General features: G+C 47.4%; 1 protein-coding gene across 3 annotated transcripts in view; it reads right to left on the bottom strand.

Moving 5' to 3' along the window:
- The window catches only part of card11 (caspase recruitment domain family, member 11), a 242,858-nt gene that overhangs the window by 77,400 nt on the left and 137,574 nt on the right, over positions 1–27,884 (bottom strand). For all 3 annotated transcript variants that reach the window (XM_078240160.1, XM_078240159.1, XM_078240161.1), the window contains one exon: positions 15,739–15,936. In XM_078240160.1, the coding sequence (XP_078096286.1) occupies positions 15,739–15,936 (198 nt within the window). The remainder of the gene's footprint in view (positions 1–15,738; positions 15,937–27,884) is intronic.

Below are 27,884 nucleotides of genomic sequence, written 5' to 3'. Positions count from 1 at the left end.
GTGCAAAATAACCAGCATATTTTGTAAACTAATCTCTCTCTTTGCTGCTTTTACAGATTTTTATGTTCTGGTTAGCTTGCAAAATGTTTGACACTGTTATCTAACCGAATGTAATTAGGACATTCTCATCTTGCAGTTCTCACAGTAGCCACAAGTGTCACTGTTGTCAGCAGCTGCAGAAGAGCTGTGGAGTTTGTCATTTAAGTGTGAAGTGAAAGTGAGGCAGGGGAATAAAAATATCATAAACAGAAGGTATTTGTTTACTTTTATTTTGTAAAGATAAGGGACACACAACGCCTTTGCAGGGCAGTAAGGACTGTTCAGTGAATGACTCATCTTTAATAGTTCCTCTGGTTTACTATATCAAATACTAGCAATATGCGAGACAACATGATTATGTAATGTTCTTTTGCTACACCTGAGTTCCAGTTTGTAGTTGTTTTAATTTCTCACTTTTCCTTCCACCCCATCAGAGTAAAAGGGTCATTCTTAATCACTCTTATAATGAACCAAATTTAAACTGGGAGAGGGGATGGACAAAGGATCCAGCATAGACTGGGAACATCAGAAGAGGCGAGAATCTTTGTCGAGGAGAAGTCAGAGTGGGATGGGTACAGTGTTTCTAGATCACAATGCTGCCCTGCTGGACCTTGGTGGGCCTCAAGACGTTGTAACCCAGTGATCAGGTGGTCTAAGCTGTTTTCAGGGACTGCATCCTTATTACCCCAGAAGCCAGCAGATCCTTCAGAACTACCCTTCATCAACCAGTCTGAGAACCAGATTCTGAAACTAGCTGCTAGGTCATCAGGCAGCCAAAATATGTAATCTTTTCCAATTTCAAAGTTCACCTGACAACATAGGGGAATAATTGTTAGTGTGACTTTTGGGGAAAATCAAAGACCGAGTATATCTGTTGAAAATTTTTTTTAAAATACTTTGTTTTCTCTTTAAAAATTAAAAATCTATCAACTGTAAAACAGCAAAAAAACTCATCATTGTTCTGGCAAGCCATTATTGTCAATTTTTGGGACTGTGTTAACTTATTTGATCAAGTGACCAAAAGCTTGATCAAAGAGGAAGGAGAACAGAGGGAATATGGAGGCTTCGGGCCCAGGCAGCTGAATGCACAGTCACTAATGGTGCAGCGATTAAAGTTGGGAATGCTAAAGAGGTCAGCATTGATGGGGCTCAGAGCCCCAATTTTAACATTTTCATCCTTGTTTTCAAATTCTTCCATGGCGATGAATAGTAGGAGGGGCCAAGGATCAATCCTTGCCTGTTATGGAGATGATGGTACGGGAGGAGAAAGAGAAGCCATTGCAAGTAATACTCTGGCTCTGAGCAGGTAGGTACAAATAGAATTAGCCAGCTGGATGATAGTGAAGGAGACGTGTTGGAGCCAAATTCTGAGGTTTGATGTGTTGCAGGTGGAGAAGAATGAAGAGGAATAGTTTACCTTTGCGATGATTACACAGTGTGTATTTTGTGACTTTGATGAGAGTTGTTCTGGTACTATAATAGAAGTGGAAACCATATTGGGAGGATTGGAACATGAGAAGGTTGGGCGTACATTTGGAAGGCAATGACATTTCCAAGGATCTTTAAAGGAAAGGGAAGTTCATGATGGGGAGGTAATTTGCAAGTATGATGGCACCAAGGTTCCTTTTTGCAAAAGAAGGATGATAATAGCATATTTGAAGGGGCTGGTGAGAGCAAAGCAGTCTGGACCTGAGGAGAAAGAACTGCGAATCATATCAGTTAACATGGGAGCCAGAAAGGGAATGTGGGTGCTCAGCAGTAGGAATAGGCTCAGGAGAGCAAGAGGGGGGTTTCATGCCTAAGATGAGCCCAAAAAAGCCATGGAGGAAGAAAGGACTGAAATTCCAGGAAGATGCAAATTGAGGATTAAGGCAAGGGGACCTCAGAGAGGAATTGGGCGAGGGGAAGGAAAGGAGGAAAGCGACAGAGGCAACTGAATGAATGGTCTCAATCTTTGTAACAAAACTTTATGTGCTCCTTCCACATTGAGATTGAGGGTGGAGGAGACAGAGAAGGTAATTTGAGAAGACAGTTTGTGGTGGAAGAGAGAAACTGGACGCTATCTTTGCCTTTGATGATCTGTAAATAGTGGGCAGTTTTTATGTTTGAACGCATCACCAAATAATGATTTTGCATCTGGAATGGTTGAGGTGGTGAGTATAGATTCACATAAGGGGGAGGTAGATAAGTAAATAAACAGAAGGATATGCTGATGTGGTTAGATAAAGTAGGGATGGGAGGGGATGAAACACCAGCGTGGACATGTTGGGCAGAAAGGCCTATTTCTGTGCAATTCTGAGTGAGACAAAATCACGAGATCAGCTGGATTCTCAACAGTAATATTCACCCTTTGCTGACTCATTGGCATTTGTGGGATTTTTTATTTACATGGCAGATGAAAGGAAGCTAGCCAGAGGATTGTCATGACAACTTGTGGGGGTGGGAGGGCGGTTGGGAAAAGGCGCTGACAATGGTAGGTTTTCCATTACAAACACTGCAAGCTCTCTGTAGGACTCACATGTATCTGAGGCTGGGCAGCAGGCAGCACAGTTAGCAAGCTTATAAAACAGGCATTTTTCACACAGCGTTTACAAAAAACATGATGTCGTCTGTTCACCTTTTGATTGCAGAAGTCAGTGGGAGAGGTGGCTTTTGAATTTGTTGAGTTTACCTAAACATGCTCAGCAGAAGATTGTCAAAAAAGATATCGGACTCCTTTAGCTACCCAATAGGGGGTAATTTTAACCTAATTCACTGGGCGGGAAATTCACTGGAATGGGTCGAAGGCTGGTTTGCACCCTGTCCAATATTACTCTCCATTTTTAAATGATCCCATTAGTCTTCCAATGGACTGGCAAAACTAAAATTGCCCTCACTATTGTACAGCCACCAAATGTTCAGTACAAATTGGGCTGGTTTGGCTGTTTACCTCTCAGCTCTGCCGAGGAGTAGACAACAACTTATTCTTGTGGATGCTGGATGAAAGACAAAAGGTTTTGCAAAATTATGGGGGCGATTCTCCCAGCCTGCTGCACTGCTCTAGTTCCAGCTCCATGATTTTTGGAGTCACTGGCTTCGCACCAGAAATCGGCGTAGAATTGATTATTTAAATTTCCAGCTGATTAGTGGACTGAAGTCTCTGGGCCCGCTAGTGTCTGTCCCCCCCCCACCCCACTCCATGCGCCCCCCCCCCCCCCCCCCACCCCCAGGACTGGCTCACTCCAGCGGGATTTACAACTGCTTCCCACGAATGGAGTTGGTCTGGGAGGCCAGCGATCGAGGGGGTGGGGCGGGTCATAGTGGCAGTGATGCCAGGGGTCACAGGGCTGGCCAGTGACCGGGAGGTCGGCAATGTTGTGCCACTGCGCATGCGCCAATCTCCGCTCTGACAGATCGGCGTATGCGCAGTGGCTCGCTCAGCGCTCTGCTGCCGGCCTCTCCAGCGGGAATAGGCCCTGCCTACTGATTTTCAGAGTAGGGCACCCTGTGTGGGAGATTCATTCTGAAAATTCACGCTTAAAAAAACCCAGCGGGTGTTACTTCAGTCTTCACGAGAATTTGGCACTTTGAATTTTTTTGGGAGAATCGCCCCCTATATTTTGTTCAGGAAAATGATAACAGAAGATGGTAGATGGGATGCTGAAGTCAGAAGAAATCAGAGTGGTTTTAATTTCTGACTTTTCTTTTGACCTAATCAGAATAAAAGAGCCACTTGTTATTACTCTCATTATGAACCAAATTTGAACTGAGAGGGGAGATGGATCCAGGTTAGACTGGGTACATCAGAGGAGGAGAGAGTCTTTATCTAGAAGGAGACAGAGTGGGATGGGTTCAGTGTCTCTGCTAACCGAGAGTTAGGCATGCCTCTCAGCTGGAGTTAGCAGGGATCAAAATATGGGAGAACAATTGCTCGTGTAACTGTGGAATCGTTGCTCTGGTATACCCAATGAAAATTTTAAAATGCAACCTTGCTTTCTCTTCTTTAAAAGTTAAAAATCTATCAACTGTTAAGGTGCAATAGGAGAAGGGACATATGGACTTGAAATGCGGAGTTAAATTTTCTGGTCCTGCCCGCTGCAGGAGTCATCACGAGTAGGACAGACAATTTTTGTTGGATCATTTAAAGGACTCTTGACTTGATGCGAGAATTTACAGTTTTGGACTGGAAAATCCTGCCCATTAACTCTGTTTCTTTCTCCACAGATGCTGCTGGATCCGCAGGGTTTATCCAGTGTTTTTATTTCAGCCTAAAACTCATCACTGTTTCGACATGCCATAATTATCAATTTTTGGGACTTTGTTAGTTTCTCTGACCAAGTGGCCAAAAAAGCTTGATCACAGACAGCCAGAAATTCGAGAAGGTGAAGGATGTCTTAACAACAAGAAAACTCAAGCTTGCAACAAGGGAAAAAAAACCTCATAAGATGCTACATTCTATCCACGCACTCGCATGCTTCAAAAAACTGAACGATTAGTAACGATCTATGGAATGTGATCCTTTGAAAGGTAAATGCTAAAACTTCCAAGTTCAGACTTGCGGACAAATGAAGAGGTGCTTGAAATTGCAAGAGAGAACAGAACTGTACAAAGTGACATCCCGAAAAGAAAATGTCAGCATTTTGGCCACTTGATCAGAGACGAAAAGCTACAGAGATCTCATCTGGAGGGCACAGTAGAGGGCAGTAGAAAGAGGAGTCGACCCAGGCGTAGTTGGATGATAGACATCACAGAGCATTTGCAGACGAGCTACAATAGATGTATGAGGATGACACAAGGCAGGAGAGCATGACATACCATGACAGCCGATCTCCTGGTAGGAGTAGCTACAAGCAGCAGCAGCAGCAACAACATTTGTGAACTGTGCTACGAATTGCCCACCCATTGAGACCAGATGAGAACTTGGCACCCAGTAAGTATTCAGCCGGCTAGTTCCTTATTCACATACTGACAGGTGGTTAAAAAAAGTGGGACAAGCCGTAAAGGAAGGTGCCTCTCTACCGTTACAATCTAGCACAAGGTTAATTTGTTCAAGAGAGACCTTTAGATCAACGGAGCGGTTCATTGAAGCATCATGTCAAGGCCGAGTTGCTAACATCCCCTTGGCCATCCCCAACTTTGACTGCAGCTGAATGTAAATAAATGTGTAGGCAGTTGACCGAAAATACTTACCCTTGAATAAGGGATTCTGAAAAATGCACAATTCGACTCTATTGCTCTAGTCATTGTACCGTGTTGTAAACTGTCCAGTTTAGATACATGGCTGGACTTATCCAGTTGTTCACGCCGGTGGGATCATCTGGTCCCGCTGATGGCGCACCCTGCTGTGGGTTCCCCGGCAGCATGTGGTGCAGTCAATGGGATATCCCATTGACAGTGGCGGGATTAAAAGATCCTGCTGCCGGCAAAGGGCATGGAAAACATACCCCCCACAAGACAAGCTGAAAGCCAGCTCACTATGTGGCACAGCTCTTGTCACCCACCCCTGAAAACCACCCCGCCCAACCCCCAAACTAGTTATGGGCAAACTCCATGAAGTCAAAATTCTTTTTTTAAGTATGGAAACTACTAAAAGAGCTCAACACTATCCAAGGCAATGAAATGCACTTGATCGGCACTCCATCCATGCCTAAAATGTCCACCCTCTCTACCCATGGTGCACTGTGGCTCCTCTCGGACACTATCCAAGGGACAGAGCACAATGTTAACGTATCATAAATAGAGTGGAATTATGAGAATTTGGCAAGAGTGGGTTGGTCAAACTGAAAGTTAGATTTAAAACTTAAGAACTTAACTCGGATCGTTAAAATAACCAGGCAGTTAGTAGTCAAACAGCTGTAAGTGATTAATTGAGGACAATTCCTGGGAACTGACTGAGCAGTTATAGTTTACACACAGCTCAGAAGGTGTATAAAAGTGGAAGGTGTTTACTTCCAAAGAGTGAGAATTTGATGAGAGTGAAAATACAATGCAGAGGTGAAAGCTGATGCTCCTTTTAGTTACATAATTTAGTTTAAAATAGCCCAAATGAATTACATAATACACGGTTAAATAGACGTGGCAGAACAGGAGGTTTGCAGAAGGTAGTAGTTTGAAAAGAGCAGCATGATCTCAGGCAACCACAATTTCAGTTAGGGCTGGATTTACTCTTCTGACTCTCTCTGTCTGGGCGAAATGTGGATTAGAACTTTGCACTGAGCGGAAAACAGTCACTCATTGGGATTTTCCCCAGAATGGCTCATTAATGTCCAAAGGGCAGGCTCACTGGCCAATTAGGAACATTTGGCCCTTTGAGCCTGCTCCCACCCCCCTCCCCCCAAAAAACACACAGCTTGAATGCAGTGGCAGGTAAGTGAGAGAGAGAGAGAGAGGGCTTCAAATGCAAATCCTTGTTCAAAAAAAGAGGGAGAGAGAAAACCTGGGAAATAGACCCGTTAGCCTGACATCAGAAGAGAAATACTAGATTCTGTTATTAATGACTGAATATCAGGGAACTTAGCAAATCACAATATGATAAGGCAGAGTCAATGGGATTTTATCACAGACTCACAAAATTGTTACCAAGCCCTGAGCCTCCCTGTGTAAATACCTTTTTAGGTTCCCAATTGTCCTTTCTTCTTCTTTTACATTCCTTTTACTATTCATATGCCTATCGTAGACTTTGAGGTTCCTCTTTATGTTGGATGCCAGCATTTCTCATAATCACTCTTCACTTCACTATTGTGTTTTCTCACCTCCCCTCTGAACCTTCTGTATTCCTCCTGATTCTCAAATGTATTTTCCACCTGACACCTGTCATAAACACACATTTTCTTCCTTATCTTATAAAGGGGAAATCATATGGGACAAATCTGTGACAGTAACTAGCAGGGTAGATAAGGGGTGATCAATTGATGTAGTACATTTGGATTTTCAGAGGCCTCCAATAAGGTGCAGCACAAGGCTTTGTTATACAGATTAGGGTTGATGGGATTGATCGGGGGCCACATTAGCATGGATTGAGGATGTTAATGGACCATGAACAGAGTAGAAATGATTTTTGGGATGTCAGGATGTGACTAGTGGAATATCACAATGATCATTCCTTGAGCCTCAGCTATTTATAACCCAGGATGAAAGAATACTTTTCTTCAGTGTTCACCAAGGAGAGGGACCATGTTTTTGAGGAAGAGAAGGTGTTACAGGCTAATAGGCTGGAGGAAATAGATCTTAGAAATCTTAGAAACCCGACAGCACAGAAAGAGGCCATTCGGCCCATCGAGTCTGCACCGACCAAAATCCCACCCAGGCTCTACCCCCATATCCCTACATATTTTACCCACTAATCCCTGTAACCTATGCATCTCAGGACACTAAGGGCAATTTTAGCAAGGCCAATCAACCTAACCCGCACATCTTTGGACTGTGGGAGGAAACCGGGGCACCCGGAGGAAACCCACGCAGACACGAGGAGAATGTGCAAACTCCACACAGACAGTGACCCAGGCCGGGAATCGAACCCAGGACCCTGGAGCTGTGAAGCAGCAGTGCTAACCACTGTGCCACCGTGCCGCCCTACTAATGTTCGGAGAGAGGATGTCCTGGCAGTTTTGAATAAACTGAAGGTCGATAAGTCCCCTGGGCCTGATGAAATATATCCTAGGATTTTTTGGGAGGCAAGGGATGAGATTGCAGAGCCTTTGGCTTTGATCTTTGGGTCCTCACTGTCCACGGGGATGGTGCCAGAGGACTGGAGAATGGCGAATGTTGTTCCTCTGTTTAAGAAAGGGAATAGAAATGACCCTGGTAATTATAGACCGGTTAGTCTTACTTCGGTGGTTGGTAAATTGATGGAAAAGGTCCTTAGGGATGGGATTTACGACCATTTAGAAAAATGCGGATTAATCCGGGATAGTCAGCACGGATTCGTGAAGGACAAGTCGTGCCTCACAAATTTGATTGAATTTTTTGAGGAGGTAACTAAGTGTGTTGATGAAGGTAGGGCAATTGATGTCATATACATGGATTTTAGTAAGGCGTTTGATAAGGTCCCCCATGGTTGGCTTATGATGAAAGTGAGGAGGTGTGGGATAGAGGGAAAGTTGGCCGATTGGATAGGTAACTGGCTGTCTGATCGAAGACAGAGGGTGGTGGTGGATGGAAAATTTTCGGATTGGAGGCAGGTTGCTAGCGGAGTGCCACAGGGATCAGTGCTTGGTCCTCTGCTCTTTGTGATTTTTATTAATGACTTAGAGGAGGGGGCTGAAGGGTGGATCAGTAAATTTGCTGATGACACCAAGATTGGTGGAGTAGTGGATGAGGTGGAGGGCTGTTGTAGGCTGCAAAGAGACATAGATAGGATGCAAAGCTGGGCTAAAAAATGGCAAATGGAGTTTAACCCTGATAAATGTGAGGTGATTCATTTTGGGAGGACTAATTTAAATGTGGATTACAGGGTCAAAGGTAGGGTTCTGAAGACTGTGGAGGAACAGAGAGATCTTGGGGTCCATATCCACAGATCTCTAAAGGTTGCCACTCAAGTGGATAGAGCTGTGAAGAAGGCCTATAGTGCGTTAGCTTTTATTAACAGGGGGTTGGAGTTTAAGAGCCGTGGGGTTATGCTGCAACTGTACAGGACCTTGGCGAGACCACATTTGGAATATTGTGTGCAGTTCTGGTCACCTCACTATAAGAAGGATGTGGAAGCGCTGGGAAGAGTGCAGAGGAGATTTACCAGGATGCTGCCTGGTTTGGAGGGTAGGTCTTATGAGGAAAGGTTGAGGGAGCTAGGGCTGTTCTCTCTGGAGCAGAGGAGGCTGAGGGGAGACTTAATAGAGGTTTATAAAATGATGAAGGGGATAGACAGAGTGAACGTTCAAAGACTATTTCCTCGGGTGGATGGAGCTATTACAAGGGGGCATAACTATAGGGTTCGTGGTGGGAGATATAGGAAGGATATCAGAGGTAGGTTCTTTACGCAGAGAGTGGTTGGGGTGTGGAATGGACTGCCTGCAGTGATAGTGGAGTCAGACACTTTAAGAACATTTAAGCGGTTATTGGATAGGCACATGGAGCACACCAGGATGATAGGGAGTGGGATAGCTTGATCTTGGTTTCAGATAAAGCTCGGCACAACATCATGGGCCGAAGGGCCTGTTCTGTGCCGTACTGTTCTATGTTCTATGTTCTATAATCAATGACTTGGGTCAGGGACCAAGTGCGTTATCTCTAAGTTTGCTGATGATACAAAGCTGGATGGGAAAGTGAGTTGTCAGCACCATGCAAAAAGACTATAAAGGCAAATAGACCAGTTAAGTGATTGGGCAAGAAGATTGGAGATGGTGTATATTGTAGGGAAGTGAACATTGTCCACCTGTGTAGGAAGAATAGAAAAGCAGGAAGTGTTTTAAAAAATGAGAAGTGAGTAAATGTTGCAGAGGGATTTGGGACTCCTTAAAAATGAATCGTAGAAAGTTAACATGAAGGTGCAAGCAATTAGAAAGGCAAATGCTATATTAACCTTTATTGCAAGGCATCAGTGTGCAACAGTAAGAAAGTCTTGCTGTAATTATGTTGAACTTTGGTGAGAATTTTGGTCTCCTTACCCAAAGAAGAGTATACACCCAACTGATTCCGGCAATGTGGGCCATCCAATGATTGAGTAGAGGGAGTCTAAACCCTCTGGAGTTTAGAAGAACGAGAAATTATTTAATTGAAATGTATGAAGTTCTTAAAGGGCTTGAGAAGGAGAAGCTGTTTCCCATGACTAGAGAGTCTAAATCATGGGAATCACAGTTTCAGGGAAAAAGGTTAGCCATTTAGGATAGAGATGAGGAGAAACTCCTTCACTTTGGTGAGGAATCTTTGGAATTCTCTACTCTAGGTTGCTGTGTCAATTAATATATTCAAGACAAGATTTATAAGATTTTAGGGCACTAAGGGAATCATACAATCCCTACAGTGCAGAAGGAGGCCATTTGGCCCATTGAGCCTATATCAACAACAATCCCATCCAGGCCCTATTCCTGAACCACATGGCCTGCCAGTCCCCCTGACACTAAGGGGCAATTTGGCATGGCCAATCAACCCAACCGCACATCTTTGGACTGTGGAGGAAATCGGAGCACTCGGAGGAAACCCACACAGACAAGAAGAGAAGGTGCAAACTCCGCACAGACAGTGACCTCAGCCGGAAATGAACCCGGATCCCCGGCACTGTGAGGCAGCAGTGCTAACCAAATCAAGGGATATGGGGATAGGATGAGCATGTGGAATTCATTTAATAGTTTAGCTATTATCGGACTGAATGGCGGAGCAGGCTCAATGAGCTCGAGGCCTAGTCCTGCTCCTTTTTCTTATTTCTTATGCTCTTATCTACAGAATGCCGTGCATCAACTTGTCAAGGATTTATCGCCAGCACCTCCCAAACCCATGACCTCCATTGCCTAGAACGACAAGAGCAGTAGTTCATGAGAGAACTATTACCACCAGGTTTTTTCCAAGTCACAGGCCATCCTGAATTTTGAGATGCATCACCATTCCTTTGCCATCACTATGTCAAGATCCTGGAACTCGCTACCTAACAGCATTGTGGCAGCATGTTCACCACTGAACTGCTGCGGTTCAGTAAGATGGCCCACTCCTAACTGCCCTTGGTGGTGAAAGACAAATGTCATAAAAATTGTGTATTAATTATAAACATGCAAATAGAAAGAATACACAGTTAAGAAGAAGGATGTTCCTAATGCTCACAGATGTCTCTTGCTTATCAATTTATTTGTTCATGTTGTACCCAATGATAGCCCTAAGCACTTCAAAGTCAGGTACAGCATGAGCCACATATAACAGAAAGACCTGCATTAACCTGACAATATGTCTATGCTAGAAAAAATACTTTAAAACTTACTTGCTGCTTGATGAGCAAGACCTTTTTTGACCTCACCTAGATTAAGTTTTCACTTGTCAGAAATGGTTACTTGAACTTTAAACAGAGAAAATGAATCTTCTGAAGAAGCAAATATGGTTATAAAATCATATAGCACAGAAGGAGGCAATTCAGCCCATCATGTCTATACTGGCCCTCTATAAGAGCCACTCATCGAGTCCCGTTTCCCCACCTTTTCCCTCCAGCCCTGCAATTTCTCTTTAGAAATTAAACAATTCTCTTTGAACAATGATGACTGAACCTGCCTGCACCCTTCAGGCACTCTTGTGGTCAATGATGGGGATTGAGGGGAGGGGGGGTGGTGGGAACATGAGGGATGAAAAAATTGCAAGAAACTTTTAAGAATGCAACTTAACAAAAAAATAAGCAGAAAAAGAAATATTGGAATAGAAATAAAACAACAGACAACACTGACAAGTTTCACTTTTCAGTTTTTCAAGACTTCAGATCAATCCTGTAGCTTGTGGGGCGGCACGATGGCACAGTGGTTAGCACTGCTGCTTCACAGCTCCAGGAACCTGGGTTCGATTCCCGGTTTGGGTCACTGTCTGTGTGGAGTTTGCACATTCTCCCCGTGTCTGCATGGGTTTCCTCCGGGTGCTCCGGTTTCCTCCCACAGTCCAAAGATGTGCGAGTTAGGTTGATTGGCCATGTTAAATTGCCCCTTAGTGTCCTGAGATGTGTAAGTTAGAGGGATTAGTGGGTAAATATGTAGGGATATGGGGGTAGGGCCTGGGTGGGATTGTGGTCGGTGCAGACACGATGGGCCAAATGGCCTCCTTCTGCACTGTAGGGATTCTATGATATTTGTCAGTAAGATATCCCCAACCCTTTGATATGAAGCAAAATGTTTCCTGTGCTTGAATGCTTGTTAAAATTTAACTTAATAACTTGGAAGTCATGAAGCACATTCCATGATGTCCCAAAGCACTTTGGCCAGGATTTTCCAGCCCACTCCCTGCAGTGGGTGTTCTAGCAGCGGAGGCAACTCGCCATTGGCTGCCTGCGAGATGAAGTCAACGACCATTTGAATTGCTCACCGGCCGCATTGCCAGGGAACCTGCCATGCAGCGGTTCGCCTTCGGCAGGACTGGAAGATCCTGCTGGCAGGAAGGGCCAGAAAATCCCAGCCCTTATATCCAAAGAATCTGAATAGACATTGTAGGAGGCGCAGCAGCCAATTTACACACGTCAAGGTCCCACAGACAACAATGGAGATAAATAACTAAATAATACTTTTTATAATATGTTTCAGGATAAATATTGGCAGGAATCCTCCCCTTCTTGTCTTCAAATAACCATGGGATCTTTTACACCCAGCAGAGGGGGCAAAAATGGGTCTGGGTTGTGTGTCTCATCTGAAGGACAGCACTTCCAAAAAATTGCTTTGTACTTTCCTTAGAATATATATAGTTAATTGAAGTCCCTGGAGTGGGGCTAGTTGCCACAACCTCCTGACTTAGAGGCAAGAGTGCTACCCACTCAGCCAAGGCAAACATGTAATTAAGACATCCATTCTCTTCATTGGATGGGACTCAATAGTTTTCCTTAAACAGTAATACATTTTCTACTGCTTTCCACCAGTTAAATATTGGAGGACCGTATTAAAGAATTTTGCCATATGCAGAATGTATGTGGCATTCCATAAATCCAAATATTTTGTTTATTATTCTGGCCCCGGATGGATAATAAAGCGAAATGACCCCAAGATGATATCACTCTTAAATGTGAGACTGGAACATTTTTTTCCCGTGTTATTTCAATTTAATCTAACGTTCTTAAATTCTTGTGTCAACAACTGTACGTCGAACAGATGTTGACCGGGAAGTATATATATATATATATGTGAATCAGTCTGGTGGGTTAGTGCCTGAAAAGAAAAGGTCAGTATAGTGGGGTATAGTGGGACCAGGGTTGAGTGACATCTTGACAGCATAGATCCAACAATAAGCCCAGTCTGACATTCAAATCTTCCCGGCTCATATCTGGGTTTGTCAGGGTCAGTTGTCGAGATCAGCCTCTAATGGCACAATAAGTTTAAAGTTTATTTATTGTTTTCACAACTAGGCTTACATTAACACTGCAAGGAAGTTATTGTGAAAATCCTTTAGTCGCCACACTCCAGCACCTGTTCGGGTACACGGAGGGAAAATTTAGCATGGCCAATGCACCTAATCAGCACGTCTTTTGGACCATGGGAGGAAACTGGAGCACCCGGAGGAAAGCCACGCAGACACGGGGAAAACGTGCAGATTCCGTACAGACGGTGACCCAAGCCGAGAATCAAACCCAGGTCCCTGGCGTTGTGAGGCAGCAGTGCGAACCACTGTGCCGCATATTTAACTGTTGGGGTGATTATATAGTTCACGTCTTCGATTGAACCCCAGTGAAACATGGGTTACTGCACCAGGCCCAACTAAAGATAATACATAGATATAAAGATGGGAGGACTGTTTTTCTCTTTGATTTTCTTTTCATCTGAAAGTGGTTGCTCATGTTTCAGGAGTGCTCGAAGCATTGTCGAAGTTTGTTTTAATATTTATTTTCGGGATGTGGGCTTTGCTGGCAACATCAGAATTTATTACCCATTCCTCATTGTCCTTAAAAAGGTGACCTGCCTCCTTGAACCATTGCAATCGGTGGTGAAGGTACTCTCATGGTGCGGTTAGGTAGGGAGTTCAGTGACAATGATGGAAAGGTGACTCGTGCCTAAACTGAATAAGGTGGAGATGCTGGCATTGGACTGGGATGTTAGAAGTCTCACAACACCAGTTTAAAGTCTAACAGGTTTATTTGGAATCATGAGCTTTCGGAGCGCTGTTCCTTCATCAGGTGAGGCGGAGGAAATGTCTGTTCAAGGTGGTGCAAGGGTTGTACGAGTGGGCTGCCCTAGATGTTGTCAATCTTATGTTGTTGTTGCCACTGTTGCATCTAGGCCAGTGGAGAGTATTCCTGACATGGCTTGTAAATGGTAAGATGAATCAAGAGCTGAATCACCAAGTGCTGAATATCTAGCCTCTGACCTGATCCAGCTGCCAACACATTTTTGTGATTGCTTCAGTTCAGTTTCTGGTCAATGGCAGACTCCCAGGTGGCAGCTTGTAATGGAGTAGAATGCAACCATTTCTCATACATAAACCTGAGCAATGAGGACGAACAGAGTGGAATGTGGTTGTGCCGGAATCAGAGTTGAGCCTGACTCTGTACCAAACGAACATCCACACACATTCCCTTTCCAGTAAGGATTATGTGTTGGACAGTGATATGATGCAGGAGCGCTTCCTGGCATTAAGTTGCTCCTACTGCTCTCTCAGCAGGGATCAATTGATGCTGCACAGAACAGGCGTCAAGACTTGAACTTACTTGGCTCATTCCAGGAGTGTGTGGAATGCTCTCCAATTGTCTAGATGAGTACAGCTGCCAAACACTCAAGAAGCTCATCAACATTCAGGATAAAAAAGCCACTTGATCAGTATCACATCCACCTCCAAAAACATTTACTCCCTCACCAACACATCATGGCTGTGGGTGTGTATCATCAACATGATGAAGTGCAGCAAATTGCTAAGACTTCTCCAACCACATCACTTTGACCCACGACCTCTACCAACCAGAAAGACAAGGGTAGCAGGAGCATGGGAACACCACCACTTCCAGGTTTCCCTCCAAGTCACCCAGCACTCTGATTTGGACATGTATCACTGTTTCCTCTTTGTCGTTGGGTCAAAATCCTGAAAACCTCTTCCTAACAGCACTGTGGCTGTACCTGCACTACACAGATTACAGCAGTTCAAGAAGGCAGCTAACCACCACCTTCTCAATGACAACTTGGGATGAGCAACAAATGCTTGCCTTGTGAACAATGTACGCAAGAATTCCCATACCATTGATTACATTGGATCATTGAGTTATTGTATCGAGTTATTAGGTGGATTGGGGAAGAATTATGAATTTGAGGTTATCCTCTTTGGTAGCAGATTATTATTTGAATGGGTGTAAATTAAGAGAGGTGGATACTCAGCGAGACCTTGGTGTCCTCGTGCATCAGTCGCTGAAAGTAAACGCACAGGTACAGCAGACAGTAAAGAAGGCAAATGGTACGTTGGCCTTCATAGTGAGAGGATTTGAAAATAGGGATGTTTTACTGCAATTGTACAGGGCATTGGTGAGGCCACACCTGGAGTATTGTGTATAGATTTGGTGTCCTTATCTGAGAAAGGATGTCCTAGCTATAGAGGGAGTGCAGTTAAGGTTTACCGGACTGATTCCTGGGATGGCAGGTCTGCCATATGAGAGAGTAAGTTGCTCAGGATTATATTCATTGGAGTTTAACAGAGTGAGAGGGGATTTCATAAAAACTTATAAAATTCTAACAGGATTAGACAGGGTAGATTCAGAAATAATGTTCCTGATGGTGAGGGAGTCCAGAACTAGGGGTCATAGTTTGAGGATAAGGGTAAACCTTTTAGGACTGAGGTGAGGAGAAATTTCTTCGCCCAGAGAGTGGTGAATGTGTGGAATTCACTACCACAGAAAGTAGTTGAGGCCAAAACTTTGTCTGATTTCAAGAAGGAATTAGATGCAGCTCTTGGGGCTAAAGGGATCAAGGGATGTGGGGGGAAAGGGGGGGGATCAGGATATTGATTTCGATGAACAGCCATGATCAAAATGAATGGTGGCGCAGGCTGGAAGGGCCAAATGGCCGACTCCTGATTCTAGTTTCTATGTAGCTAACGGGAATAAAAAATCATAAAGAAAACGTCAGTCAAAAGACTCACCTGGTCAGCCGACAGGGTATCCTTGGACATGCGCCGGAGTTTTGATTCCAAGGCGACGATTTTCCCTTCCTTCCTGACAATCTGGATTTGGAGCTCATCATTCTTCTCCTCTAGTTCCCGGATTTGTTTGCGATATTTGTCTTTGTCAATCAGACACTGTGAGAACTGTGTCTGGGCTTCATCTCGGGATCTGAATGCCTGGAAGGGGTGCAATGATTAGAATGTGTGAAATATATACACACGCGCGCACACTGCATGCCACAATGCATTTACTGGCTTTTGAAGCTAATAAGAGCTTTCAGGCAAAGTAATAAAAGGCTCTTTATGAAAGAGCTGTGATACGTGAAAAGGAATGTAGGTTTAATCTGTTAGAAATTATTATCTTCAAACCTGCAGCGCATGTATGAATGAGGAAGGTTACAGTACAATGAAGAGCAGAGAAAATATTCTAAAATACCTCGGCTATAAAGAGATAGCCATTAGACTGTAATAAAATTTAATAGATTTTTCGGTCTCGCAAGGCTTTTTTTTATTACATTTTTTTCTCTCCTCTACATTTTCCGCCTTCTTTTCAATTAATAGATACCTTCAGCTAACTTTCATCATTCCCAAGCAACCATTCTTTGCTGGGTCTGGAAACAGGCAATTCAACCAAGGCAGCCCTCACAGCTGCACCTAGTCTGTCCCTGTCCTCACTTCAGTTGAGTGGGCCTGAATTTCTACCCTGCCTATGAAGGTTGGCTCAAAAGGCAATGTCTCCCACCTAGGTTATGCTGAATCAGCATAGCTAGTAGTTGTTTTGAACCAAGGATCGTACAGTTTAATGCCATCATAGGGCAATTAGAGCTTTTGAGTCGGAGATTGACGGATGATTGTTCGTTCAGAGTGTGGAATATGGAGTCAGGTGAATGCAATCCAGGTACATATCAGTTGTAAGTTAACTGATCAGCAGAGAAGGCTCGAGGGGCTGAATGGCCTACTCTTGATAGTTTCCTATGCTACGCCATGCACCTGTCTGCTTATATATTATTAGCGCTCTCCCATTCTCTTTCAAGGTTTTGTGAATTCTGTCAGTAGAAAGTACTCAATTATTTGAATTGTCATTGGGAAAAATTATGCCTCCAACCTTTTAGGTGATCACTTCATATTGATTACATGTTAGCTCGTGTTGAAGTTCACTGTTGCTCCTAAAGGTTATCCGGAACCTGCTCCATTAACTTCTCTGGCATTTTGCCTTCAGTCAGCACTAACTTCTGCTAACTCGGTGGCCTCGGGTCGGTAACCAAACTTGTCTGAAGCAGCAACTCTAAGTAAATCAGTGCAGCTAAGCGGGGATGCATTCAGGCTACAGATATAGGTTATGTCATTGAAGCATTTTGTCATGCAAGAGAAGACTCATAACGACAGATCCCTTTAGGGGTGAAATTACTCTTGGTGCAATTAAAGCAAATTCTAGCTGTCAGACGAGTTTGCTTGAGTACCTTCATTTAATTAAACCACATTGATCCAGGTCTCTCCTGCTGTTGCACTACAAATTTCCTACACGGCAACAGCGACTATACCTCAAATGTACCTCATTGGTTGTGAAGCACTCGGGGATGGGGGGGGGGGAAGGAGGCCTGCGATCATGAAAGGCATCGTGCAAATGCAAGTGCTTTTACATTTTAAAACCAGGGCAAGTAATGAACATGATTGAAAGCCAGCAGAGGAAGACATGAGCTCGGGAACCAAGATTGATGCAGCTGAGAAAGTTGCTGACTGACTATTATTACCTGTACAAAGAGCAGACAATTACAGTTAGGGGACAACTACAGGGTGAGGTCTTGAGTTTCTGTAGGCGTAGGGAAGGGGACGTAGTGGGAATTCAACATTGGCGATGGAAGGGAAATGGAGTGCACCGGGCCCGCCAATTATACATGCCACCTGCTTTTCCATTCTGTAATTCTGCCGTGCTGCTTTTTCACCCCATCACATTTCTGTAAGATCCCCAAAGTACTTTACCAGATAGGATATACAATGAACGGGTTGACGTATGAGGAGAGATTAAACAGTTTGGGCTTATACTCGCTGGGGTTTAGAAGGATGAGAGGGGATCTGATCGAAGTATATAAAATACTAAAAGGGATTGATGCAAGACTGGGCGGAGAAGTAGGCAGATGGACTTCAACCCAGATAAATGCGTAGTGGTCCATTTTGGCAGGTCAAATGGCATGAAGGGGTACAATATAAAGGGAAAGACTCTTAGTACGGTAGAGGATCAGAAGGACTTTGGGGTCCGGGTCCATAGGACTCTAAAATCGGCCCCGCAGGTGGAGGAGGTGGTTAAGAAGGCGTATGGTGTGCTGGCCTTTATCAATCGAGGGATTGAGTTTAGGAGTCCGGGGATAATGATGCAGATATATAAGACCCTCGTCAGACCCCACTTGGAGGACTGTGCTCAGTTCTGGTTGCCTTATTACAGGAAGGATGTGGAAAAGATTGAAAAGGTGCAGAGGAGATTTACAAGGATGTTGCCTGGATTGAGTGGCATGCCTTATGAGGATAGGCTGAGGGTCTTTTCTCCTTGGAGAGATGTAGGATGAGAGGAGACCCAATAGAGGTATATAAGATGTTGAGAGGCATAGATCGGGTGGACTCTCAGAGGCTTTTTCCCAGGGTGGAAATGGCTGCTACGAGAGGACACAGGTTTAAGGTGCTGGGGGGTAGGTACAGGGGAAATGTTAGGGGGAAGTTTTTCACACAGAGGGTGGTGGGCGAGTGGAATCGGCTGCCGTCAGTGGTGGTGGAGGCAAACTCAATAGGGTCTTTTAAGAGACTCCTGGATGAGTACATGGGACTTAATAGGATGGAGGGTTATAGGTAGACCTAAAAGGTCGGGATATGTTCGGCACAACTTGTGGGGCCGAAGGGCCTGTTTTGTGCTATAGTTTTCTATGTTTCTAAATGTAGACCAAATGTTTCCCTTTGTGGGGCAGTCTAGAACAAGAAGTCACAGGTATAGGTTGAGAGGCGATAAATTTAAAACTCAGATGAGGAGGAACTACTTCTTGCAGAGGGTGGTGAATTTGTGGAACCCGTTGCCCCATAGCGTGGAGGAGTCGGAATCGTTGAATGGTTTCAAGGAGGAGATGGATATATTTCTAATTTTAAAAAATGGGATGAAGGGCTGAATTTGCCTACTTCTGCTCCCAATTCCTATGTTCCTATGGCTGCACCCTTCTCCCCTGTGTACTCTATGTATGGGAGGCTTTGTCTGTCTCGCATGCAAAAACAATACTTTTCACTGTGTACTCACACGTGACAATAATGAATCAAATCAATTCAATTAAGTGAGCGATATACAAGGCCATGAAACTATGCAATAAATTCCATCGCTTAATGCATTTTCACATTTTTACCGGAAAAAGCCACTTTCAACAAAAGACAGAGTGCAGACAGGTGGAAGAACTCAGCGAGCCATTCCTTGCACCATTTTAAAGAGACGGAAATGAAACTTCTCTCTTGTATCTTTTAAAGGAAAGTAAAGAACATGAACGGAGGCCATTGACTGGGATGCTGTCAACTGCATGAGCAATACGTAAAATGGGGGAGAAGGATGTGCCCCAGGCTGGTAAAATTATAATCACAGACCTTCTCTGTAAGATCTTTTGTGCAGGTATAAAGCGGTGACTGGGTAATATAGTCCAATTGGTTGTAAAGCACTTTGGGACATCCTGAGGCAGTGAAAGGAGTTTTTCACATTTTTGGTATTTTGATATTCTACTCAAATGCAGCATCACTGGCCACTCCTATAAGCGCACCATAGGTTCCTTATGAACTGGAGTGTGTCTTTCCATGCCAGTTTCCAGGAAGACAAAAACAAAATCTGCAATTCAGGCAGAGAGCACTGTAAAGGAAAAGTCGTCAAAGTCCCAGATGACCATCGGCTGCTGTTCCTTTGAGACGTTTGCTGACAGCTGCTCACTAGTGAGTCCGTCAGCAGCAAATGTGGGAAAGGAAGTGTCTCCAATTGGAGGAGCTGCTTCCTTCTTTCTGAGACCTGACAGTGTGACAGTAATGGTGAGTCTGCCAGAGAGGGAGGAAGGTTTTCTGAGAGATGGGGAGAGAGAGATTGACTGCTGCTCGGGGAAAGTGTGTGAGAGACAGAGTGAGAGTGTGTGTGCGTGTGCATGTGTGGCCAGCATTTATTCAGCTGTCCCTGAAGAGCAAAGATCCACTTTGCTGTGGGCCTGGAGTCACATGCAGGCCAGACCCGGTCTGGAAATGAACGAGATGGGTTTTTACGACAATCAGCAATGGTTTCATGCTCGTCATTGGACTGTTAATTCCAGATTTTTTATTGAATTCGAATCAAATTTGAACCTGATCATTGCCCTGGGTTCCTGGATTATTAATCCAGTATAATACAACTAACTACTGGCTCCCCTGTGTGTGAGAGACTGTGTGTGTGTCCGAGAGCAAGCGGGGCAGCGCGCGCGAGAGTGGGGCAGCGCACGCGAGAGAGGGGGGAGCGTGCGCGAGAGAGGAGGGGAGCGTGCGCGAGAGAGGGGGGAGCGCGCGTGAGAGAGAGAGAGGGAGTGCGCGCGCGAGAGAGGGGGAGCGCGCGCGCGAGAAAGGGGGAGCGCGCGCGCGAGAGAGAGAGCGTGTGCGAGAGAGAGAGCGTGTGCGAGAGAGAGAGAGAGAATGTGCGAGAGAGAGAGAATGTGCGAGAGAGAGAGAGAGAGCGTGAGAGAGAGAGAGAGCGTGTGAGAGAGAGAGAGCGTGTGAGAGAGAGAGCGTGTGAGAGAGAGCGTGTGAGAGAGAGAGAGCGTGTGAGAGAGAGAGAGCGTGTGAGAGAGAGCGTGTGAGAGAGAGAGAGCGCGTGGGAGAGAGCGTGAGAGAGAGAGCGCGTGTGAGAGAGAGCGTGTGAGAGAGAGAGAGCGTGTGAGAGAAAGAGAGCGTGTGAGAGAAAGAGAGCGTGTGAGAGAAAGAGAGCGTGTGAGAGAAAGAGAGCGTGTGAGAGAAAGAGAGCGTGTGAGAGAAAGAGAGCGTGTGAGAGAAAGAGAGCGTGTGAGAGAAAGAGAGGGTGTGAGAGAAAGAGAGGGTGTGAGAGAAAGAGAGCGTGTGAGAGAAAGAGAGCGTGAGAGAGAGAGAGCGTGAGAGAAAGAGAGCGTGAGAGAGAGAGAGCGTGAGAGAGAGAGAGCGTGAGAGAGAGAGAGCGTGTGAGAGAGAGAGAGCGTGTGAGAGAGAGAGAGCGTGTGAGAGAGAGAGAGCGTGTGAGAGAGAGAGCGTGTGAGAGAGCGTGAGAGAGAGAGAGCGTGAGAGAGAGCGAGCGTGAGAGAGAGAGAGCGTGAGAGAGAGAGAGCGTGAGAGAGAGAGAGCGTGAGAGAGAGAGAGCGTGTGAGAGAGAGAGAGCGTGAGAGAGAGAGAGAGAGCGTGTGAGAGAGAGAGAGCGTGTGAGAGAGAGAGAGCGTGTGAGAGAGAGAGAGCGTGTGAGAGAGAGAGAGCGTGTGAGAGAGAGCGTGTGAGAGAGAGAGAGCGCGTGAGAGAGAGCGCGTGAGAGAGAGAGAGAGCGTGTGAGAGAGAGAGAGAGCGTGTGAGAGAAAGAGAGCGTGAGAGAAAGAGAGCGTGTGAGAGAAAGAGAGCGTGTGAGAGAGAGAGAGAGCGTGTGAGAGAGAGAGAGCATGAGAGAGAGAGAGCGTGAGAGAGAGAGAGCGTGAGAGAGAGAGAGCGTGAGAGAGAGAGAGCGTGAGAGAGAGAGAGCGTGAGAGAGAGAGAGCGTGAGAGAGAGAGAGCGTGAGAGAGAGAGAGCGTGAGAGAGAGAGAGCGTGAGAGAGAGCGTGTGAGAGAGAGAGAGCGTGTGAGAGAGAGCGGGTGAGAGAGAGCGTGTGAGAGAGAGCGTGAGAGAGAGCGTGTGAGAGAGAGAGCGTGTGAGAGAGAGAGAACGTGTGAGAGAGAGAGAACGTGTGAGAGAGAGAGAACGTGTGAGAGAGAGCGTGTGAGAGAGAGCGAGCGTGTGAGAGAGAGAGAGAATGTGCGAGAGAGAGAGAATGTGCGAGAGAGAGAGAGAGAGCGTGTGAGAGAGAGAGAGCGTGTGAGAGAGAGAGAGCGTGTGAGAGAGAGAGAGCGTGTGAGAGAGAGAGAGCGTGTGAGAGAGAGAGAGCGTGTGAGAGAGAGAGAGCGTGTGAGAGAGAGAGAGCGTGTGAGAGAGAGAGAGCGTGTGAGAGAGAGAGCGTGTGAGAGAGAGAGAGAGCGTGTGAGAGAGAGAGAGCGTGTGAGAGAGAGAGAGCGTGTGAGAGAGAGCGTGTGAGAGAGAGAGAGCGCGTGTGAGAGAGAGCGCATGTGAGAGAGAGAGAGCGCATGTGAGAGAGAGCGTGTGAGAGAAAGAGAGCGTGTGAGAGAAAGAGAGCGTGTGAGAGAAAGAGAGCGTGTGAGAGAGAGAGAGCGTGTGAGAGAGAGAGAGCGTGTGAGAGAGAGAGAGCGTGAGAGAGAGAGAGCGTGAGAGAGAGAGAGCGTGAGAGAGAGAGAGCGTGAGAGAGAGAGAGCGTGAGAGAGAGAGCGTGAGAGAGAGAGAGCGTGAGAGAGAGAGAGCGTGAGAGAGAGAGCGTGAGAGAGAGAGAGCGTGAGAGAGAGAGAGCGTGAGAGAGAGCGTGTGAGAGAGAGAGAGCGTGAGAGAGAGAGAGAGCGTGTGAGAGAGAGAGAGCGTGTGAGAGAGAGAGAGCGTGTGAGAGAGAGAGAGCGTGTGAGAGAGAGAGAGCGTGTGAGAGAGAGAGAGCGTGTGAGAGAGAGCGTGTGAGAGAGAGAGAGCGCGTGAGAGAGAGCGTGAGAGAGAGAGAGCGCATGTGAGAGAGAGAGAGCGCATGTGAGAGAGAGAGAGCGTGTGAGAGAAAGAGAGCGTGTGAGAGAAAGAGAGCGTGTGAGAGAAAGAGAGCGTGTGAGAGAAAGAGAGCGTGTGAGAGAAAGAGAGCGTGTGAGAGAGAGAGAGCGTGTGAGAGAGAGAGAGCGTGAGAGAGAGAGAGCGTGAGAGAGAGAGAGCGTGAGAGAGAGAGAGCGTGAGAGAGAGAGAGCGTGAGAGAGAGAGAGCGTGAGAGAGAGAGAGCGTGAGAGAGAGAGAGCGTGAGAGAGAGAGCGTGAGAGAGAGAGAGCGTGAGAGAGAGAGAGCGTGAGAGAGAGAGAGCGTGAGAGAGAGAGAGCGTGAGAGAGAGAGAGCGTGTGAGAGAGCGTGGGAGAGAGAGAGCGTGAGAGAGAGCGAGCGTGAGAGAGAGAGAGCGTGAGAGAGAGAGAGCATGAGAGAGAGAGAGAGCGTGAGAGAGAGAGAGAGCGTGTGAGAGAGAGAGAGCATGTGAGAGAGAGAGAGAGCGTGTGAGAGAAAGAGAGCGTGTGAGAGAAAGAGAGCGTGTGAGAGAAAGAGAGCGTGTGAGAGAGAGAGAGCGTGAGAGAGAGAGAGCGTGAGAGAGAGAGCGTGAGAGAGAGAGAGCGTGAGAGAGAGAGCGTGAGAGAGAGCGTGTGAGAGAGAGAGCGTGTGAGAGAGAGAGAGCGTGTGAGAGAGAGAGAGCGTGTGAGAGAGAGAGAGCGTAAGAGAGAGCGTGAGAGAGAGCGTGTGAGAGAGAGAGTGCGTGTGAGAGAGAGAGAGCGTGTGAGAGCGAGAGAGCGTGTGAGAGAGAGAGAGAGTGTGAGAGAGAGAGAGCGTGTGAGAGAGAGAGAGAGCGTGTGAGAGAGAGCGTGTGAGAGAGAGCGTGAGAGAGAGAGCGTGTGAGAGAGAGCGTGTGAGAGAGAGAGAGCGTGTGAGAGAGAGAGAGCGTGTGAGAGAGAGAGAGCGTGTGAGAGAGAGAGAGCGTGTGAGAGAGAGAGAGCGTGTGAGAGAGAGAGAGCGTGTGAGAGAGAGAGAGCGTGTGAGAGAGAGAGAGCGTGTGAGAGAGAGAGAGCGTGTGAGAGAGAGAGAGCGTGTGAGAGAGAGAGAGCGTGTGAGAGAGAGAGAGCGTGTGAGAGAGAGAGAGCGTGTGAGAAAGAGAGCGTGTGAGAGAGAGAGAGCGTGTGAGAGAGAGAGAGCGTGTGAGAGAGAGAGAGCGTGTGAGATAGAGAGAGCGTGAGAGAGAGAGAGAGCGTGAGAGAGAGAGAGAGCGTGAGAGAGAGAGAGAGCGTGAGAGAGAGAGGGAGAGCGTGAGAGAGAGAGAGAGCGTGAGAGAGAGAGAGAGCGTGAGAGAGAGAGAGCGTGTGAGAGAGAGAGCGTGTGAGAGAGAGAGCGTGTGAGAGAGAGAGCGTGTGAGAGAGAGAGAGAGCGTGTGAGAGAGAAAGAGCGTGTGAGAGAGAGAGAGAGCGTGTGAGAGCGAGAGCGTGTGAGAGAGAGAGAGCGTGTGAGAGAGAGAGAGCGTGTGAGAGAGAGAGAGCGTGTGAGAGAGAGAGAGCGTGTGAGAGAGAGAGAACGTGTGAGAGAGAGAGAGCGTGTGAGAGAGAGAGAGCGTGTGAGAGAGAGAGAGCGTGTGAGAGAGAGAGAGCGTGTGAGAGAGAGAGAGCGTGTGAGAGAGAGAGAGCGTGTGAGAGAGAGAGAGCGTGTGAGAGAGAGAGAGCGTGTGAGAGAGAGAGAGCGTGTGAGAGAGAGAGCGTGTGAGAGAAAGAGGGCGTGTGAGAGAAAGAGAGCGTGTGAGAGAAAGAGAGCGTGTGAGAGAAAGAGAGCGTGTGAGAGAAAGAGAGCGTGTGAGAGAAAGAGAGCGTGTGAGAGAAAGAGAGCGTGTGAGAGAAAGAGAGCGTGTGAGAGAAAGAGAGCGTGTGAGAGAGAGAGCGTGAGAGAGAGAGAGCGTGAGAGAGAGAGAGCGTGAGAGAGAGAGAGCGTGAGAGAGAGAGAGCGTGAGAGAGAGAGAGCGTGAGAGAGAGAGCGCGTGTGAGAGAGAGAGAGCGTGTGAGAGAGAGTGTGTGAGAGAGAGAGAGCGTGTGAGAGAGAGAGAGCGTGTGAGAGAGAGAGAGCGTGTGAGAGAGAGAGAGCGTGTGAGAGAGAGAGAGCGTGTGAGAGAGAGAGAGCGTGTGAGAGAGAGAGAGCGTGTGAGAGAGAGAGAGCGTGTGAGAGAGAGAGAGCGTGTGAGAGAGAGAGAGCGTGTGAGAGAGAGAGAGCGTGTGAGAGAGAGAGAGCGTGTGAGAGAGAGAGAGCGTGAGAGAGAGAGAGAGCGTGAGAGAGAGAGAGAGCGTGAGAGAGAGAGAGAGCGTGAGAGAGAGAGGGAGAGCGTGAGAGAGAGAGAGAGCGTGAGAGAGAGAGAGAGCGTGAGAGAGAGAGAGCGTGTGAGAGAGAGAGCGTGTGAGAGAGAGAGCGTGTGAGAGAGAGAGCGTGTGAGAGAGAGAGAGAGCGTGTGAGAGAGAAAGAGCGTGTGAGAGAGAGAGAGAGCGTGTGAGAGAGAGAGCGTGTGAGAGAGAGAGAGCGTGTGAGAGAGAGAGAGCGTGTGAGAGAGAGAGAGCGTGTGAGAGAGAGAGAGCGTGTGAGAGAGAGAGAGCGTGTGAGAGAGAGAGAGCGTGTGAGAGAGAGAGAGCGTGTGAGAGAGAGAGAGCGTGTGAGAGAGAGCGTGTGAGAGAGAGAGAGCGTGTGAGAGAAAGAGAGCGTGTGAGAGAAAGAGAGCGTGTGAGAGAAAGAGAGCGTGTGAGAGAAAGAGAGCGTGTGAGAGAGAGAGCGTGAGAGAGAGAGAGCGTGAGAGAGAGAGCGTGAGAGAGAGAGAGAGCGTGAGAGAGAGAGAGCGTGAGAGAGAGAGAGCGTGAGAGAGAGAGCGCGTGTGAGAGAGAGAGAGCGTGTGAGAGAGAGCGTGTGAGAGAGAGAGAGCGTGTGAGAGAGAGAGAGCGTGTGAGAGAGAGAGAGCGTGTGAGAGAGAGAGAGCGTGTGAGAGAGAGAGAGCGTGTGAGAGAGCGTGTGAGAGAGAGCGTGTGAGAGAGAGAGCGTGTGAGAGAGAGAGCGCGTGTGAGAGAGAGAGAGCGTGAGAGAGAGAGAGAGCGTGAGAGAGAGAGAGAGCGTGAGAGAGAGAGAGAGCGTGAGAGAGAGAGAGAGCGTGAGAGAGAGAGGGAGAGCGTGAGAGAGAGAGAGAGCGTGAGAGAGAGAGAGAGCGTGAGAGAGAGAGAGCGTGTGAGAGAGAGAGCGTGTGAGAGAGAGAGCGTGTGAGAGAGAGAGCGTGTGAGAGAGAGAGCGTGTGAGAGAGAAAGAGCGTGTGAGAGAGAGAGAGAGCGTGTGAGAGCGAGAGCGTGTGAGAGAGAGAGAGCGTGTGAGAGAGAGAGAGCGTGTGAGAGAGAGAGAGCGTGTGAGAGAGAGAGAGCGTGTGAGAGAGAGAGAGCGTGTGAGAGAGAGAGAGCGTGTGAGAGAGAGAGAGCGTGTGAGAGAGAGAGAGCGTGTGAGAGAGAGAGAGCGTGTGAGAGAGAGAGAGCGTGTGAGAGAGAGAGAGCGTGTGAGAGAAAGAGGGCGTGTGAGAGAAAGAGAGCGTGTGAGAGAAAGAGAGCGTGTGAGAGAAAGAGAGCGTGTGAGAGAAAGAGAGCGTGTGAGAGAAAGAGAGCGTGTGAGAGAAAGAGAGCGTGTGAGAGAGAGAGCGTGAGAGAGAGAGAGCGTGAGAGAGAGAGAGCGTGAGAGAGAGAGAGCGTGAGAGAGAGAGAGCGTGAGAGAGAGAGAGCGTGAGAGAGAGAGCGCGTGTGAGAGAGAGAGAGCGTGTGAGAGAGAGAGAGCGTGTGAGAGAGAGCGTGTGAGAGAGAGAGAGCGTGTGAGAGAGAGAGAGCGTGTGAGAGAGAGAGAGCGTGTGAGAGAGAGAGAGCGTGTGAGAGAGAGAGAGCGTGTGAGAGAGAGAGAGCGTGTGAGAGAGAGAGAGCGTGTGAGAGAGAGAGAGCGTGTGAGAGAGAGAGAGCGTGTGAGAGAGAGAGAGCGTGAGAGAGAGAGAGAGCGTGAGAGAGAGAGAGAGCGTGAGAGAGAGAGAGAGCGTGAGAGAGAGAGGGAGAGCGTGAGAGAGAGAGAGAGCGTGAGAGAGAGAGAGAGCGTGAGAGAGAGAGAGCGTGTGAGAGAGAGAGCGTGTGAGAGAGAGAGCGTGTGAGAGAGAGAGCGTGTGAGAGAGAGAGAGAGCGTGTGAGAGAGAAAGAGCGTGTGAGAGAGAGAGAGAGCATGTGAGAGAGAGAGAGCGTGTGAGAGAGAGAGAGCGTGTGAGAGAGAGAGAGCGTGTGAGAGAGAGAGAGCGTGTGAGAGAGAGAGAGCGTGTGAGAGAGAGAGAGCGTGTGAGAGAGAGAGAGCGTGTGAGAGAGAGAGAGCGTGTGAGAGAGAGAGAGCGTGTGAGAGAGAGCGTGTGAGAGAGAGAGAGCGTGTGAGAGAAAGAGAGCGTGTGAGAGAAAGAGAGCGTGTGAGAGAAAGAGAGCGTGTGAGAGAAAGAGAGCGTGTGAGAGAGAGAGCGTGAGAGAGAGAGAGCGTGAGAGAGAGAGCGTGAGAGAGAGAGAGAGCGTGAGAGAGAGAGAGCGTGAGAGAGAGAGAGCGTGAGAGAGAGAGCGCGTGTGAGAGAGAGAGAGCGTGTGAGAGAGAGCGTGTGAGAGAGAGCGTGTGAGAGAGAGAGAGCGTGTGAGAGAGAGAGCGTGTGAGAGAGAGAGAGCGTGTGAGAGAGAGAGAGCGTGTGAGAGAGAGAGAGCGTGTGAGAGAGAGAGAGCGTGTGAGAGAGCGTGTGAGAGAGAGCGTGTGAGAGAGAGAGCGTGTGAGAGAGAGAGCGCGTGTGAGAGAGAGAGAGCGTGTGAGAGAGAGAGCGTGTGAGAGAGAGAGCGTGTGAGAGAGAGAGAGCGTGAGAGAGAGAGAGCGTGAGAGAGAGAGAGAGCGTGAGAGAGAGAGAGAGCATGAGAGAGAGAGAGAGCGTGAGAGAGAGAGAGAGAGAGCGTGTGAGAGAGAGAGAGCGTGTGAGAGAGAGAGAGCGTGTGAGAGAGAGAGCGTGTGAGAGAGAGAGCGTGTGAGAGAGAGAGAGCGTGTGAGAGAGAGAGAGCGTGTGAGAGAGAGAGCGTGAGAGAGAGAGAGAGCGTGAGAGAGAGAGAGAGCGTGAGAGAGAGAGAGAGCGTGAGAGAGAGAGAGAGCGTGAGAGAGAGAGAGAGCGTGTGAGAGAGAGAGAACGTGTGAGAGAGAGAGAGCGTGTGAGAGAGAGAGAGCGTGTGAGAGAGAGAGAGCGTGTGAGAGAGAGAGAGCGTGTGAG

The sequence above is a fragment of the Mustelus asterias genome, chromosome 23 (genome assembly GCF_964213995.1).
Source record: "Mustelus asterias chromosome 23, sMusAst1.hap1.1, whole genome shotgun sequence".
Classification (NCBI taxonomy): domain Eukaryota; kingdom Metazoa; phylum Chordata; class Chondrichthyes; order Carcharhiniformes; family Triakidae; genus Mustelus; species Mustelus asterias.
This window is presented reverse-complemented; position numbering and strand designations above follow the sequence as displayed.